Source organism: Lynx rufus, unplaced genomic scaffold, assembly GCF_022079265.1.
Source record: "Lynx rufus isolate CCGP_SWC_20201006 ecotype Redwood Valley unplaced genomic scaffold, mLynRuf1.p SCAF_5, whole genome shotgun sequence".
NCBI lineage: Eukaryota > Metazoa > Chordata > Mammalia > Carnivora > Felidae > Lynx > Lynx rufus.
Genome location: NW_025814867.1, coordinates 48,646,545 through 48,664,050, shown reverse-complemented (window position 1 = coordinate 48,664,050; position 17,506 = coordinate 48,646,545). Strand labels below are relative to the sequence as shown.

At 37.0% G+C, this 17,506-nt stretch overlaps 2 protein-coding genes across 2 annotated transcripts in view; both read left to right on the top strand.

Moving 5' to 3' along the window:
• The window catches only part of GPR149 (G protein-coupled receptor 149), a 66,353-nt gene extending 61,355 nt beyond the window's left edge, over positions 1-4,998 (top strand). Inside the window, exon 4 of the mRNA XM_047099656.1 lies at positions 4,423-4,998. Coding sequence (XP_046955612.1) covers positions 4,423-4,998 — 576 coding nt within the window. The remainder of the gene's footprint in view (positions 1-4,422) is intronic.
• A 10,992-nt stretch (positions 4,999-15,990) lies between these two features.
• DHX36 (DEAH-box helicase 36) overlaps positions 15,991-17,506 on the top strand; it is a 51,022-nt gene continuing 49,506 nt past the window's right edge. The window contains exon 1 of the mRNA XM_047098888.1: positions 15,991-16,294. Within this exon, the coding sequence (XP_046954844.1) occupies positions 16,031-16,294 (264 nt within the window). The 5' untranslated portion in view covers positions 15,991-16,030. The remainder of the gene's footprint in view (positions 16,295-17,506) is intronic.

Below are 17,506 nucleotides of genomic sequence, written 5' to 3'. Positions count from 1 at the left end.
CAGCAACCTTACTAAACTCCCATATTTGTTCTTTTTTTTTAGAGTTTCTTCCTATGAATTTCTAAGTAGACAATATTTTCACCTGAAAATTATGATAATTTTCTCTTTCTTCTTAATATTTATATTTCATATTTCCTTTTCTTGACTGTTCTAGGACCTCTAGAACAATGCTATTAAAGGACAGCACTGATATCAAGTATTTCTTTTCATCTATAAAAATTGAGCCCTGCCCAGGTCTCCTTTTCCCTCACTCCATCTAGGTTAAGTGCTCTTATTCCATATTCTTGTCATTCTCCAGCCAGGGTCTATTGTAGCATGAGTCACATGGAAATACAATCATTTATGAGCTAGGTATTTGTGTATTCTATGAGCTCTTAAGACATGACAGCCTCTTCATTCTTATAGACCTACCAGCTAACCCAGTACTAGTACATAATAGTGGTTCAGCTAGTCTGTTTTCTTGCTTCCCATTTCTCTCCATTTAGTTCTCACTCCATATTTTAAAAGAGGTGGAAATTCTATTGATTTTACTCAAATTCTGTTAGATCTCTTCCTGAATCTCTGCCCTTATTACTTCTCTCTTTATCCATGCTCCCATTTTCCCTCACCTGGAACAAGGTTTTTCTAACTTAAATAATAGATGAGTCTCTCTCAAAGAAAAAAATTCTATTAATCGTACTGTCAAATCAACTTTTTATGATTTTGCTTAAAAACATACAAACAATATTTGGTAAAATTCCTTACACTTATAGTTCTTATACAAATTTAAAGCCAAAACAAATTTATACATTAAATACTTTTATAATCAGTAAAATTAAAATTACTAAATTGGCTTAAAGTGACAGTACCGTTTTGCTGAAATTAACATGTCAATTTTGAATTAAAAATGTAAAGATGTATGGGGCACCTGGGTGGCTCAGTTGGTTAAGCATCTGATTTCAGCTCCGGTCATGATCTCATGGTTCGTGAGTTCAAGCCCTGCATTGGGCTCTGTGCTGACAGCTCAGAGCCTGGAGCCTGTTTCAGATTCTGTGTCCCTGCTTTCTCTGCTCCCTGCCTTTCAAAAATAAACAAACATTTTAAAAAATATTTTAAGTGTAAAGATGCACAGGTAAATCTACTTATATATAATCTATCTCTGTGTATTTACTTCTGTGACTCTCAAATGGAGACTATCACTTAGAATAAGAAAGTTTCAGAGTGTAATTTTGATAACTCAAGGCTTTCTGTGCTATTTCAGAATACTCAGACTTCATTCTTTAGCTGAACTCTGGCACTATGCAATTCCCAAATGTCAATTTTAATGAGATGTCATTTGATAACTCAGTAAGCCTTACTTGTTCATTTGAAGTGAAGTTAGCATTTGTGTAAAATCAGATGCAAAAAAATTTCTTTATCACATTTACTTTTATATTAACTGCTCACCAGTGATGCAAGTTGGTACAATTAAGACATGGCTATGCTTATTGATGCTCTAGTGAAGGTTCTTTTAAGGTAGGTATGCCAATACTGCTGAGCCCTGTCTGATAACTCATTTTTCTCATCCCATTTTTCTTTTTGAAACTGGTATACTCCATAGGACTTTGTTTATTCGGTGTGCCATATCAAAGGAAAAGAATTTTTTAAGTACTGAGATGGAGCTGTTTTTTATTCTTGCAATAGAGTGTACTGTAAGGAAGTCCCCCTTCCATATTGACTAGCTCTCAGGATGAAGAAGGTTGTATTTATAACATGAAATGACAGTCAAATTTTCTGGTTAAATCATATTTTGGTCAATTTTTATTTAAAAACAATAGAAGTTTTTGTCTTTGATAAAATTTTTTCTCAGAATAGTAAGTTTTTAGGTTGGTCCTTCCACTCATGACTTACCACTCAGAATGCAAAACTTTTAAACCTGTAAATGTTTTCTTAATTCTTAAGATCAATTTCAAATGCCACCCCTGTATGAAATCTCTGTACCAAAAGTGGTCATTCCTTGGACACCACAGAGCTCAGTTCCTATCTCTACTTATACAGTTGGAACTAAAATTTTATTTTCTTCCTTACATGCCGTTGTCACCCAATTCTATCTGTCAGGTCTCTGAATGAAGAGACAGTATATCTGTATACCCAATGCAAGTTCAGAATCTGCAGTGTCCCCCCTTATCCATGGGGAATATATTCTAAGACCTCTAGTGGATACCTGAAACCATGGTTAGTACCAAACCAGTGCATACTATGCTTTTTTTCTACACAAACATACGTATGATGATGTTTAATTTACAAATTAGGCAAAGTAAGAGGTGAATAGAAATAATGAAAAATAAAATGGAACTATTACACCAATGTATTGAAATAAAAGTTATGTGAATGTGTTCTGTCTCTCTCAATATCCTATTGCACTTTATTCATTCCCTTCTTGTAATGATGTGAGATGATAAAATGCCTACATGATAAGATAAAGTGAGGTGAATGACATAAGCATTGTGACACAGTGTTAGGCTACACCTGACCTTCTGACCATCTTGTAGAAGGAGGATCATCTGCTTTCAGACTGCAGTTTACTGTAGGTAACTAAAATTATGAAAAGTGAAACTGTGATCAGAAGATTACTAAAATAGGTACTCAGCAAATGTCAATTTAATGAATGGATGAACAAAAAATAAATTAAGGCCATTTCCCCTTTGCCAAAAGTTGCTATCATTCAAATAATCCTTTGGTACAGTAATGAACCTAAGTATTGTCCCTCTGTTTCTCCTGCTTCAGCCACACATGTGAAGTTGAAGTTCTTTGCCTCAGCAGAAGGGTAAACTGCACTTTATAGTGTGAGTGTGCAAAGTTTTCAGCCCTTTAGGGTACAAGGCCCTAAAGTTAGGTTCCCAGGACCCTTAAAAAATAAAGAGAATTCAAGACTTCTCCACAGGGAGTAACTAGAAAAGACTGGTAACATGTCTCACATACCCTAGGCTATATTTTTCATTGTCCCTAAATTCAAAGAATTGGGCATGAAGGCACCTGAATGAAGCTCATGATACATTCTCCCTTAACAATTTCTCTTAGAAAAGAATGCAAATTTTAATCCTGGGCTTCCTCCAGCCACACTTAGGTCTGGATATAAAATGCCTATAGCAAACAGGATGACCAACTATTCTGGTTTTCCTGGAACTGAGAGGGTTCCTAAAATGCAAGAATTTCAGTGCTAAAACTGGCATAGTTGCAGGCAAATAGGAAAGTTGATCATCCTAAATTGGCAAAATACCATGAGCCTTCACGCCAATTCCCCAGTAAAGACACATTTAAGCCAATCCAGTTAGTAACTCTAGGCTTTTTAGGTGGTCAGCACAAGTATAAAAGTGTCTGTTAACCATCTTCCTTCCCCCTTTTTTTCTGGACTCTGACATTTCTTTAGTTAGGGATCTCAAACCTTACCATGCAACAGAATCACCTAAAAGGCTGGTTAATTTCATAGATCTGAGGTAGGGCTCAAAAATTTGCATTTCTTACAAGTTATCAGGTAATATTGACACTGGTCTGGGGACCTAGATTTGAGAACAATTGCTTTAGAAGTTTGGCATATTACTACCTTCTTCTGAGATTAACATGTAATCAAAAAAGAAAACAAGTCAATTGGAAGCATGAAGGCATGAATCAATAATATAAAATACAGACTATTTTAAGATTTAGTCTTTTTTTTTCATTTCTTAAGCACTTTTCAGTGGTGAGCACAAATTTTAAAAAATCTTAACATACAAAGTTTTAAATATAATATAAAAGGTTCTAACTTGCAGGAAAGTTTTTGCTGAGATGTGGGGGAGTTCTCTATTATTGGACATACTTTAATGACTGTGATTTCTCTATGGAAAAGTGAGCACAGGGTAGCACAGTTCTGGAGACATTTGGTTCCTCTTCTGTGTACTCAAAACTAACAGCTGAAATATACTTTATACTACCTCTGAATCATAGTTTCACAATTATCATTCTCTCTGACATACTAAACAGGAAAAACAAAAAGTACATTTTGAATATTACAGTCTACATTTCTTTCAACCTATGCAAACTTTTTAATGTAACAAAAAATACAAAAGCAATTCCAGATTGTAAATTTGCATTCAATTTTATGCCCAAATTCTGCTTTTGGAAACACCTACCACTGCCCCCATCAAAACACAAATTTTGCCTTATAAACTGTGGAATTATGTTCTTTACCTTCAAAGAAAGGTTCCTGGCTGTCCTCATTTAGGTGTTATATTTGACCTAGGAGAAACTAAACTATAGTGGTTTAATAGCAGAATTTAAATCCCATATCTATAAAGGTTTCTAGGGAAATGGGTCTGAAACAGAAAAAATAAAAAACTTTACCATTTTGATGAATAAAGTAAATTTTTAAATGGCCTAATTTCAGAAACTAGGTTTCAATAGTAACAATTTTGTTTTTGTTCCCAGCGTTCTGGTGGTGCCCTTGCCATTCCCTTGTGTGCATTCCAGGGGACTGTGTCTCTCCAAGCACCTACAGGGAAAACCCTATCTCTTTCTACCTATGAGGTAAGTGCTGAAGGACAAAAGATAACCCCAGCCTCTAAGAAAATAGAAGTCTATCGATCCAAAAGTGTTGGCCATGAACCAAACTCAGAAGATTCTCCCTCCACATTTGCGGACACCAGTGTGAAAATACACTTGGAAGTTCTTGAAATTTGTGATAACGAAGAAGCCTTGGATACCGTGTCAATCATTAGCAACATCAGCCAGTCCTCTACACAGGTCAGATCTCCATCCCTACGCTACTCGAGGAAAGAAAACAGATTCGTTTCTTGTGATTTAGGGGAAACAGCCTCATACTCTCTCTTTTTACCTACAAGTAATCCTGATGGTGATATCAACATCTCCATTCCGGACACTGTTGAAGCACACAGGCAGAACAGTAAAAGGCAGCATCAAGAGAAGGAAGGCTACCAGGAGGAAATCCAGTTGTTAAATAAAGCTTACAGAAAAAGAGAGGAAGAAGGCAAGGGTAACTTGTGATCATTTGGTCTAATAAAGGCAAGAACGAATCTGCAAGTTCAAACTACTTAACACTTTTGTTCTGAGGCTATTTGATTTCCTTTATAACCTGTTGGTTTACATAAGCATTACAGATTTAGTAGTTAATTGTTTTTAGGAGGAGCAGCTAGAACTAGTGTAAACACTTAAGTGCTTTTGATGTATTACCTGTAGATCACACACTGTGGTATTTAAAGGTTTGTTTCTTATCTGATTCCTAGGCTGTTTTCTAGATCAAATATCAGCCTCATATACTAACGTTTTTGCCTATTTGTCATCTTCAGAGTAAACAGAAAGTTGTATAAATTCAATAAATATATTATTCCCATTCTCATGTTTCAACACGTAATACTAGACTTTACTGCAAAGGATAAAAAGATATTTTGGGAATGGAAGAAATGTAGCAAAATTCTGAGTTGTATTTGAAGAGACTTGCCTACATGTGCCTAGCAAAAGAAGCTCATTACAGTTAACTGCTTTAGCTTTACACTGATGTCTAGAAAATATATTCTCATGTAAAATGGCAAACTAGCTAGCTTCCATCTTTGAAACATGCATGTCCATAATCTGTAAATAGTTGTTTCCTTCATTTCCATAAAATATGAATTGCTTACTAAATGTTTTTCTTCCTTTCTAAAATGTATTTTCCTTTCATCTTTTTACTATGTCAAGACTGCCCTTGAAACAAAATGTTGTGTGTTATAAGCGGAATTAGTAGTCCATAACTAAAATATTATTGGAAAAGGTTGTATATGTACACATCATCATTTCTAGAATTGTTTTACTTTAATGGAAATTGGGGAAAAACACTGCCAGATTAAGTTCGGTGAGGGATGCTCAACTAGATTAACAAATTTCCAGGTAAAGCAGAGGAAAATCCACTAAGTAAAAAGTAAAACTGTATGTTTCTAAAGCTGCAGATTTGGCAAACTTTCTTAGCTATTCTTAAAGTATAGAAAATTTTAGTACAAATATTGTCCTAAGTTTAGGTACTTTTTGGTTTTTTTCTCAAAGATCTGTATCTCAAGAAAATTCAATATATATTATTAAATGAGTGTAAGATACACATTTCAAGATTAATTTTAAAATGTGTTACATTGCAAAAATGTAGGAATCACCTTGTCCAATTATTAGTAATGTATATCTCAAAAACTATAGACTAATTTGTTTCTTAAAAATGGTTTATTCTGATCTTTCTTCAAACATACATTAAATGTATTACTTCAGTGTTTATTTTCCAAAGTTATTGAGTTGACATTCTACATGGTATTTAACTGTGCAACACATCTTACATATCTTATTTACTACAGACTGAGTGAATTATTCTTTTAATGATTTATTTTGGTTTCTATTTTATATTGAATCAGAATTCTAAATTATTTGAAATGGACTTTCAGACATTTCATCTCCAGAAGACTTTTTTTTTTTTGGCCATCAAGAAGTCATTTTCAAAATAATTCTCTTAGTGGACTTTACCTCTCATGTAATCTCTCAGTATCTCATCTTCTGAATTTGGGAACCAAATGTAATGCAACTAGTAATGTTTGTAAAACAAGCCTCAAATAATGTATAACACATAAATTCAAATTCAAATATATTATCATTACAAATATATTTTATTTATTTATTTATTTATTTATTTATATAAATATATTTTATTTTAAGAGCCTTTTTATAACCCTAAAATTGAGGGCTATTTTACCATCATGACAAATGGCCAGATCAATCAAATATTATAAATTTATGGCATTAGATGCCTGTTATAAAAGTAAAGTTGAACTGAATATTCTAATAATGCTTTGTAAAAGGTAAGTTTTGATATATTAAATTTAGGTGTATAATTTTATGAAAAAGAAAGATGATTTTGTTGCTTTTGCGTACAATTTCTGTCAGAAAGGAAATTAGAAACAGAACCACAATAAAACTTAAAAAAAATAATAAAGATTTAAATACAAATAAATCCTTTCTAGCTGGCACAGTTCTTTAATGCATAGGAGAAGACAATGGAAATCAATATTTAAAGAGCACCAGAACTGGATTGGAAAACAGTAATACTGTGCTTTCCTCCTGTGTTCTATTTTCTTTTCACTGGACTTGGGCCTATGCTAGGAGAACTGGCAAAACAAAACAACACAAACAACAAAAAAAACAAAAAACAAAAAACCTACAATATTCCCATTTAATTGCCCTTAGCTGCTGAATTAACTGTACACATGTAAAAGTTGTGCTGTATTGACACTTTAGTTCGATTATTTAGCCCAAAACCTTAGTTTGAGAGGCTAATCAGCATCATTATACTATTCTGTAATACTTCAAACTCCAATCCAATTATAGTTGAAGCCACAAGAAAAATCAACAGGGGCTGTGCCTACGCAGGAATATCTCCTCCCAAACCAAGAGCACACTGTACACACTGTATGTTAGCCAACTTGGCTATAAATTATACTGTAAAAAAAAGAAAGAAAGAAAGAGTAAGGTTAAACTATATCAGTATAAACTCTACCTACTCTTTAAAACAATTATGATTGCATGGGGCGCCTGGGTGGCTCAGTTGGTTGGGCATCCGACTACAGCCCAGGCCATGATCTCGTGGCTCCTGAGCTCCAGCCCCAAGTCAGGTTCTGTGCTGACAGCTCAGAATCTGGAGCCTACTTTGGATTCTGTGTCTCCCTCTCTCTCTGCCCCTCCCCTGCTTGCACTGTGTCTCCCTCTCTCACAAAAATAAATAAACGTTAAAAAAAAATTTTAAGTGATTATGACTGCAAAAATGTATTTCTGGCATAGGAAATACCCTTTTAGATATCTTGTGCCATATTTAAATAGCTTACTCTGTTATACTGTTATTATTAATAAATTTAATATTTCATATAGTTTATTTCTTTTCTCTATAAATTCATGAATCTGAATTCAAAAACTACTTATTATCTAATAAAAATATCACCATCTGGTGGTGACTCCTACAAACTGTAAATACATAATCCCTAAGACTCCCAGTTAATATAAACCCACATATAATCCCAAAGAGTTCCAAGAGTTGTGACTGACAGAGGCAACCATTTTGAAGACAGTAACCATCACAGTATTACTCAGAATGTAATAAAAACCATTTGGTTATGCAGTGTTTCAAAGCTTTTCTCAACGTGGTTTTTAGTATTGGTTTTCATAAACAGATTTTCTCTTAGTTTCTTATTTATTCTATTAAGTTACTTTCATTCATTTATTGTAACATTATATCATTATAGCATATAGAATGCCTGCTATATGCTAGAAATTGTTCTAGGTACTTAGGACTATGACTGAACAAACCAACACACACATACACACTCACACACATATGTACATTTGTATGAGTTTGAACCAATTGCAAATTTAGAGAACACAGTCCACATAAGACTTCCCCCACTTCTGACTCCAAATGCAAATTTAGGGTATCCCAAAACCACTATCAGTTTCAATAATTAACTGCAACCCACAGAATTCACAGAAAGCTGTATTCTCACAGTTACAGTGCATTTCAGGGAAAGGATACAGATTAAAATCAGCCAAGAGAAGAATCACATATAGCAAAGTCCAGGAAAAGTCTAAATGTGAAGCTTCTGTTATCCTCTCCCCATGGAGTCATAGATAGCAATACTTTCAGCATCAGCGTATGATAACATATAGGGAATACTGCCAACAAGGAAAGCTCATTTGAATCCTGGCATCCAGAGTCTTTACTGGGGCTCCATCATGGTAGGGGTAGGGTAAAGCATGGTTGACAGCTCACATGACTAATTTCCAGCTCCTCAGGAAGTCAAGCTGATAAGGAATGACCCAAAACCCCTACTCTAAATCACACTGTTACTATTTGGCTGCTCCAAGGCACCCAGACAAACAAGATAGATTGATAGATAGATAGATAGATAGATCCATAGATAGATAGATAGATATAGATATCAGGTAATGCTAAATGTATTGATAGAAAGTAGGTACCAGAGGTAAAAATGATGAGAAAAAAATGAAAATAAAGGGACAGTGATGGAAGGAGTGTTTTTTCAAATACTTTAGTTAGGAAACACTTCACTGATAACATACTATTTCATGAGAGAGTTAAATAAAGTGATGAAACATGCTGTGTATCTAGGGAAATCATAGTTCTATCCAAGGGAGCATCAAGTTTCCAGAAGTAGGAGTATGCCTTTGGTATTTGATGAAACCATCCAGGAGGTCAATGTTAATGCAGAAGAGTGAGAGAAAAAGTAGTTGGAAATAAAGACAAATAAAAGCACAGAGAGGCAGACCATTAATGCCTTGCAGACCAGGTATGGACTTTGAATCTTTTTCTAAATGAGGTGGGAAGTGATCGGAGGGTTCTGAGCAAAGAAATGACACATTTGATTACAAAATCACAAATGACCACTGTCGGTTGTTGTCAAGGGGAAAAGGCGATACAAGTACAAATACGATTACAGAACAAACAGGAGGTTATTTTAATAGTCTGGGTTAGAGATGATATTTGCTAGAATTAGGGTGGTAGCAATAGAGATGGTGATGGTATTGTATTCTGATTCAATAAATAGGAAGGATTTCCTTGGTAACTACCTAAGTTACACATTTCTTTAAAAAAAGTTTTTTTCATTTATTTATTTTAGAGAAAGAGTGCGCATGTGAGATGGGGAGAGGGGCAGAGGGAGCAGAGAGAATCCCAAGCAGGCTCCATGCTGAGCTGATGCAGGGCTCGATACCATGACCCTAGGATCATGACCTGAGCCAAAATCAAGAGTTGGACGCCCAACTGACTGAGCCACCCAGATTCCCCACTTACATTTCTTAAATGTTTTTCTATGGAGCCTGTAATTTGAGGTAAAAAATTACCTCTGGCATCTATTTTCTGTTAATACCTTGGAATATCCCAATGTTTCTAATGTCCTCCACATATCACAGAGGCTAGAAGCCTGAAAACTACATTTTCCAGTCTCTTTTGCTGGCAAGTTTCAGATTTAGTGTCTGCTAGAAAGAGGAATTTGCACAAGATCTGGAAGACAGGGGTGCCTAGGAGGCTCAGTCAGTTCACCATCCAACTTCAGCTCAGGTCATGATCTCACGGCTCGTGAGTTCGAACCCCGCATCAGGTTCACTGCTGTCAGCATGGAGCGTGTTTCGGAACTTCTGTCCCCCTCTCTCTCTGCTGCTCCCCAACTCATGCTCTCTCTCTCAAAAATGGATAAACATTAAAAAAAAGAGAGACTTGAAAGAGTTGAAGAAAAGCAGCAGCAGTTAAAAGCTTTTAAAAGCAGTTAAAAGTAGTTGAGACTTTCTCTTCTAAGGTATGGTTCAGGGGTCTAGGTTCTTTCCATCTTGTAGTTCCACTCTTTCATTTTTATTATCATTATCCTCATCCATATTAAGCTGGCATAAGGGCAAAGGGCAGAGAGGATCCAGCAAGGACTGTTCCAGGGATGGCCTGGAAAAACAGCACCTCAATCACTGCTGCTTCTGCTACGCTGGAGACCTCTGGGTATACAGACATTCCTAACATCAAAGGAGGTTAAGAAATAGACCTATCTGTGCAGAGGAAGAAGAAACCTAAATTTGGCAAACAGCTAGCTATTCAGTCTCTGACACATGCTATGACCCCACTAAGCACTAACACCACTAATACACCACACTCTATTAGAATGTAAATAGTGCCCCATCCCTGGTGTCACAAGATGCAGATGCATACCACAATCCAAGAATGGCACATCTTCCAGGGTTTGAGTTATCTGGTCTTGATTCTAGAACAGACTATACTGCTACAAACATAGATCAATTTGTGCATGTGATTTCTTCTCCAACTCAAGATACAAAAAAAAAAAAAAGATCATATTTGTATGTCTTTCCTACAGTCTTGGGATTTCAACTTCCAAATCCACAAAGAACACATACACAAATACAAAATCACATGTTCTTCTTGAGAATGAGCAGGAACTTGCTGGCACTGGGCAATCAAAACCCAAATACAAAATGACCACAATGACAATCTTCTGCAATATTACATAGAATGATTTAGGTTCCTGGAGTCACATTATTTTGAAACAGTTTATTACAGAGGACAATCTGTACCTTTACATAAGCATAGTCTCACTGAGTAATTTTTCCAGAAAAAAAGAAAAAAAAATACCTCAGGAGCAAATTTTAGTCTCCACCACTTAGCAGAAATGCAATCCCCAGAAGCTTTAAAATGTGAAGGTCAAAAAATATTAGGGTTTGGATAAATCCATGGTCAGCTGGTTACAGTAGTGAAGATACATAGCTACTTGCTTAAGTTTAAGAGTTTGTATTTCTATTATTTTTTATAGAGAAAAAAAGTATTAAAATTTGTTTTCTTAGTACTCATTCAAAACATTTTTCCCTAAATTCCCAGATTGTCTGCTTACATTGGGCAGTGAAAAATCCACTAATTGATTTAGATTATGTAGTTTTCAAGGGAAAATATGTTATGCAAAACATTCAAGAAGATGTTTAACATGAATACTAAAATCCATTTTTTCTTTCTTTTTATGAGAAGCAGATAGAATTAGCAGACAATGGCAGTAATTCATAGTTACAATGACAAAACATCTGGTTTGCATGGGATAGTCCCAATTTACAATTGTTTTCCTGGCATAACAATTAATAGTGTCCTCTTTAACTCTCACAGAATTGGACAATAAGTTATCCAATCACACTATAGTTGTGAAGCAAGTTATATCTAATCTAGGTGTTTTTCCCCCAAAACATAGTTAACCTATACTAATTAAAAAGGAAATAGGTAATGTCTACCAATTTGAGCCCCCAAATTTTATGTGACAAGATGTTCTATTGAGTTGTTTGATAATTTTCCAGTATTTTTCCTGATATAAGAAGGAAACATTTTCTCCATGTCTCCCTACCTCCACCCCGAAACAGTCAGATCTTTACAAATCTAAGACTACTCTTATCAGCATGTCCCCTCTCCCCACCACCAAGAAGAGGTCAGAGTCCATGAAGGATTCCATTTTCCAAGGGGAACACTAAACAAAATTCCCATCCAGTCCCTCAAGAATATTAGACCCATGAAAAATTATGCTAGAGTTGTTTCACAGGGTTGGGGTAAAGAAAATGGAGAATGAGAGATTTCCTGAGATTGGGAAAACTGGTAGTTTCCCATAATGGTGTGGTCTTGTGTGGCTCACCCTAGCTGCCATCTTGGGAGTCACTGGACTGGGAGGTCCATGACTGTGGGAGTTAGATACCAAACGCCATGGGTGTGAATGCAATAGTTTTGCATTCTGTGGCCAGCCCATGATTAGTGGAGATTACATTTAAGAAAGACATCTTTCAGCATTCCCAGAGCACAGCACAAAGCAGAGCATCAGCAAGAGTAACAATGGCAGTTATAATGAGTCAGTCATTCCTTTTGTTTTCTGGCATTAGGTAACCTAAGAATTCTTATTGGTTCCAACCAAAGCAGGAAAAAAAAAGTACCAACTGATACTTTTCTTCCCATTTGTTCTAAAGTGTATGTCTAAAGCAATAGCCTAAAGCAATACCATACTATTTCATGCTGAAGAAGTCAGGAAAACACGGTAATTTTAAATTTATAACTAAGATTCTGCTTAGGATCAACAAACATGAGGTGAAGGAAAATAATAGAATTTATCAGGAAATAGAGATCACACTACCTCTCTCTCTGGGGTTTTCATAAGGATTGTATGAAATATGGAATATCATATTACTTTTCTATTGCTGCCATAACAAATTGCCACAAAGTTGGAGTCTTAACACAAATTTACTACTGCACAATTCTGTGGCACAGACTTTTGATAAGATCCTCACTAGGCTAAAATTTAGGGTTTGGCAAGGTGTATTCCTTTCTGGAGGCTCTAAGGGAGAATCCATTTCCTTTTCCAGCTCTAGATGCTGCCTACATTCCATTACACAGAGCTCATCCAGATAACCTAGGATAATGTCCCCATTTTAAGGTCAGCTGATTAGCAACCTTAATTTCCCTTGGCCATGTAGTTTAACATATTCACAGGTTTTAGGGATTAGGATGTGCACATCTATGAGGGTCACATTCTGCAGACCATAAATGTGAATTGCCTGGCCCAATACCCAGCAAATGCTAAGCAACAAATAAACATTAGTTCTCTTTTCCACTTATTCTCTGTTCAGGCTGCCTTAACAAATACCCCAGGTTTCAGTGGTATTAAACCACTTTAGGGGCATCTGGGAAGCTCAGTCAGTTAAGCCTCTAACTCTTGGCTTCAGCTCAGGTTGTGATCTCACAGCTCATGAGTTCGAGCTGTGCATGGGGCTCTGTGCTGACAGTGCAGAGCCTGCTTGGGATTCTCTTTCTCTCCCTCTCTCTCCATGACACGCACCCCCCCCCACCCCCCATGCATGCTCTCTCTCTCTCTCACTCTTAAAATAAATAAATAAAAACTTAAAAAAAACCCACTTTATTGGTTTAATAAGTAAATACCATGTTTAAATAATTAAGTACCACTTATTTATGGTATTATTCTGGCTTAAACAACAGAAATTTATTTCTCACAGTTCTGGAAGCTGGGAAGCCCAAGATCAAGGTGCCAGCAGATTTGTTCTCTGGTGAGAGCACCCTTCCTGGCTTCTACATAGCCTCTTTGTCCACACATGCCTTTCTTCTGAGGAAAGAAAGGATAAGCTCTCTGGTATCTTTTCTTATAAGGACACTAATCCCAACAGATTAGAGCCCCAATTCCATGAACTCATTTAATTTCTTTCCTTAGAGGCACCATCTCCAAATACAGCTACACTGGGGGTTAGAGCTTCAACATATAAATTTTGAGGAGACACATTCAATTCATAACACTTTCTCACCTAACAACCCACACTATCTCCTTCAAATTTTGCCGCGACCATCCCCAATATGCCTACTCAATCTTACCTACTGAACAATTCACATACTTGTCATATAGGTATGCCCAATGAATTTCAATACATTTATTGAAACTATTCAATAGTTTAAATCATATTTGCCAAGGACTACCAAAATGTGTCTCCGTCTGCTCTCTCTGTGCTTTTAACTCATGTAGTCAACCACTTTCTAGACATCTGTATTTGGATGTTTCATAGGCTCCTCAAACTCCACATGTATTATTTAGACACATTAACTCAACCCTCCCTCAAGTCCAAAAAAAATCCTCCTCATCTAGTGTTCTTCATCTCAAGATATGGTACCTTCTTATTTGGTAGTCATTCAAATCGTAAACTCAAGGGTTATCTGACCACTTCCTCTAATTATCCATATCAAGTGAATCATCAAATCTGACATATTTATCTCCAAATAACTCTTGATCCCAGTCCTTCCTATGTTCCATCTTGCCTCCACTAAACCACAGCCTGTTAACTAGCCTCTGTATATCCACTTTTGCCTCCTCCATTTCTTTCTATTCAAAACAGCCAAAAATAATCAGTCTCCTACTTAAAGTTTACTGTTGTTCTCTATGTGGTATATAAGTTCCTCCATGCTTATGCTCCTTTCTACCTCTTTGGTCTTCTCCAACAGTCTTTAAATTTCAGTGTAGAGTTTTCTCAGTCTCCAATATTTTATCATTTCCCCTCATACACATTGTTTCCTCCACCTGGAATAATCTCTCCCCTTCCTCATTAGTCTGGCTAAAGTCTGTTTATCTCAAAAGTCACTGCTTAACCTCTAGTGCTTTAAAAAGGACTTACCTGACTCCAAAATTAAGTTATTTTGCAGTAACATCTATGGCTGTTGGGAAGAAAAATCTTTTCCTTTACTCTCTTTGGTTTACTTCTTAGAGGCCTGCAAATTAAAATGACAAAAGACAGATTAACAAGGAAAGAGACAAATTTAATCACATACCCATGGGACTTCATACAAAAATGTGTTTCAACAGATGGGTAGAACAGATGGCATATACACCATCTTAATAGGAGAAGAGGAGGAGGAGAAAGGCACTCATGGGAAAATACTTCTAGGAAGGAAAAATGGGCTCTTACGAAATAGATGGGATATATAACAGTTTTGTGGCAATGCCTGCTTAGCCTGCTTAACATTGGAATGCTGACTTCTAGTCTTCAGTGATAAGTCCATCTTATCAGTTCCTCTCCCAGGGGAAGGGGTTTATGACAATTGAGTTCTTCTGAATCCTTCTGGGAGGCTCTGCTTTTAGGAAGTTCCAAGATTTCAGGAATTGAATGCCTCTGCTCAAAGTAATTTTTATGCCACAGAGGTGTATTCTGGACCCCTTCAAAGCATACAGCATTTTCCTTTCTTACCTCACTGCACAACCATTTCTTTTGCCTTTATCTTCTCAAGACGGTAAGCAAATGAAAGATGGTGCCACACTTGTCGTGTTCAGTGAGTATCCCTAGCACCTTTAAATCAGTGAAAATATGTAAATGAACTGGATGTCCCCTAGTGAACCTAGTGTCCCCTGCACCCTATTGGATAAAGGCAGTAAATAATGACAATCCTTTAAGAAAGGCAGGGGCAGTTTTATCTTTATGTATTTCAAACTGGTGTCAGGCTGTTTTCAAGATGTAGCTACCAAAAAAACCAAAAATATGAACTCATTTCATTTCTTTCAAGACTTTTAGGAGAAAACGCATCGATCCACAGGTTCTTTTACTGTGTCAACAGATGTTTACTATCCACGGCCTAATTGGACGCAAATTCCGGATTTAATCATGGTTAATAAGAAAGTAAAAAGTAAAACCTATTTCCTCACATGTTTGGTGTAGGTAAGGAAACCCGCGAGCCTTTTGCTCCCTCTCCCTCCAGAGGTACAAAAATAGAGAACTGCGGGCACACCAAAGAAGACTTCATCTGAGCCAACTTCCTGATAACAGATGTCGTCCTCCCTGACGTCACCGGAAACAGCTACTTGTGACGCTCCAATAGCCCTCCCTCTCGCGCTGGGCGCCGGAAGCAAAACGGAAGTGGACGTGCACTAGCTTCCGGGCCCGGACGCCATTTCTAGCGGTTGCAGGTTCTCACGAGTTGTAGTCTGCTAGGACAATGAGCTATGACTACCATCAGAGCTGGGGCCGCGATGGCGGGCCCCGCAGCTCCGGCGGGGGCTATGGGGGAAGCTATGGAGGGGGCCATGGAGGGGGCCATGGAGGGAACCGAGGCTCTGGAGGCGGCGGCGGCGGCGGCGGCGGAGGAGGAGGTGGTCGAGGCGGCCGAGGCCGACATCCCGGGCACCTGAAAGGCCGCGAGATTGGCTTGTGGTATGCGAAGAAACAGGGTCAGAAGAACAAGGAAGCGGAGAGGCAGGAGGTAAATCTGAAACTCGATAGTGGAGAGGGATGAGGCAGGACAGGTTTTTTCCCTTCCGCCGCCCCTAACCTTTTCGTTTTTTGTTCCTTGACTCATGCATGTGCTGTGTGAAATGAAAATCAAGTGTGCAAAGGTATTATGCTACAACTTCCGGTAGCGGATATTATGTAGTTTAACATTAGCCATGCTCATCTGACCTGGAGCAGTTAGGATTTGTGCAGGCTGGATGTATATTTTGCTTTAAGGACGTGAGAACTGTGAACAAAACAAATGTTAAGTTCACGTCCTATCGGAAGTTAACTTCATTGGGGTATCACTGTGTTAGTATCTCTGGCCGCCCTTTCCCTTAGAAAAATTTTGGTCACTTTTATTTAAGTTCTTTGCCCAAAGAGTTCGAAAATAGCGGCCTTCTTGATACATACAAGTTTGCGCGGAATAAAAGCTGTCAAGTACTATTTTGAATGTAGATCGCTCAGAAGAATAGCCTAGCTTTCATATTTAGCATTAAAAAATAGCCACAAACCCAGGTTTTTTGTTTTTATGTTGGGCTGGGGAGGTTTCTGATGAGTAGCAGCTCCTCTTTGAGAAGGAAACGTGGGATCCTAGAAATAGGAGACGTTTCAAGAGATTATTTAGTCTCTTAGCGTTGGTGATTGCCCGGCCCATTTGGTTTGTATCTTGAAGATCTGTAGTAAGGAAAGCATTAAAGTTCGCTGAGTGGCTTATTTTAGTTTAGTTGTTTGTTTGTTTGTTTGTTTTTTTAATTAAACAGAAGCTTTCTTACTATAAGCCTGAGAACAACTTTTTAGTAACTTCATTAAAAGCACCTTTCATGTTAGGTACTGAATGTATGTAATTAAGTTCTCATTTAGGCTTCTGCTTTTAAATTATTCCATTTCTTTATTTTTCTTTTATCCGTGTCATTTTCATCAAAATGATTTTTTGGCACTATCCATTTATCTTCACACCTTATCACCCTCTCTTTAAAAAATATATATACGTACATGTTTGTCAGCCCAAAATTAACTTGTTCATTGAGAAGACTTTTTTTTTTTGAGGAAGGGGAGCACATCTAAGTCATCTTGACATTGCAAGGATAATTGGCTGATTGCTATAAAAGGATGTGCACAGTAACTATAAAAGTTACTCTTTATCAAGTTTTATTTAGCTCACATTATGGCTGTTGCCCTGGGGATCTAAAGAAACATGATA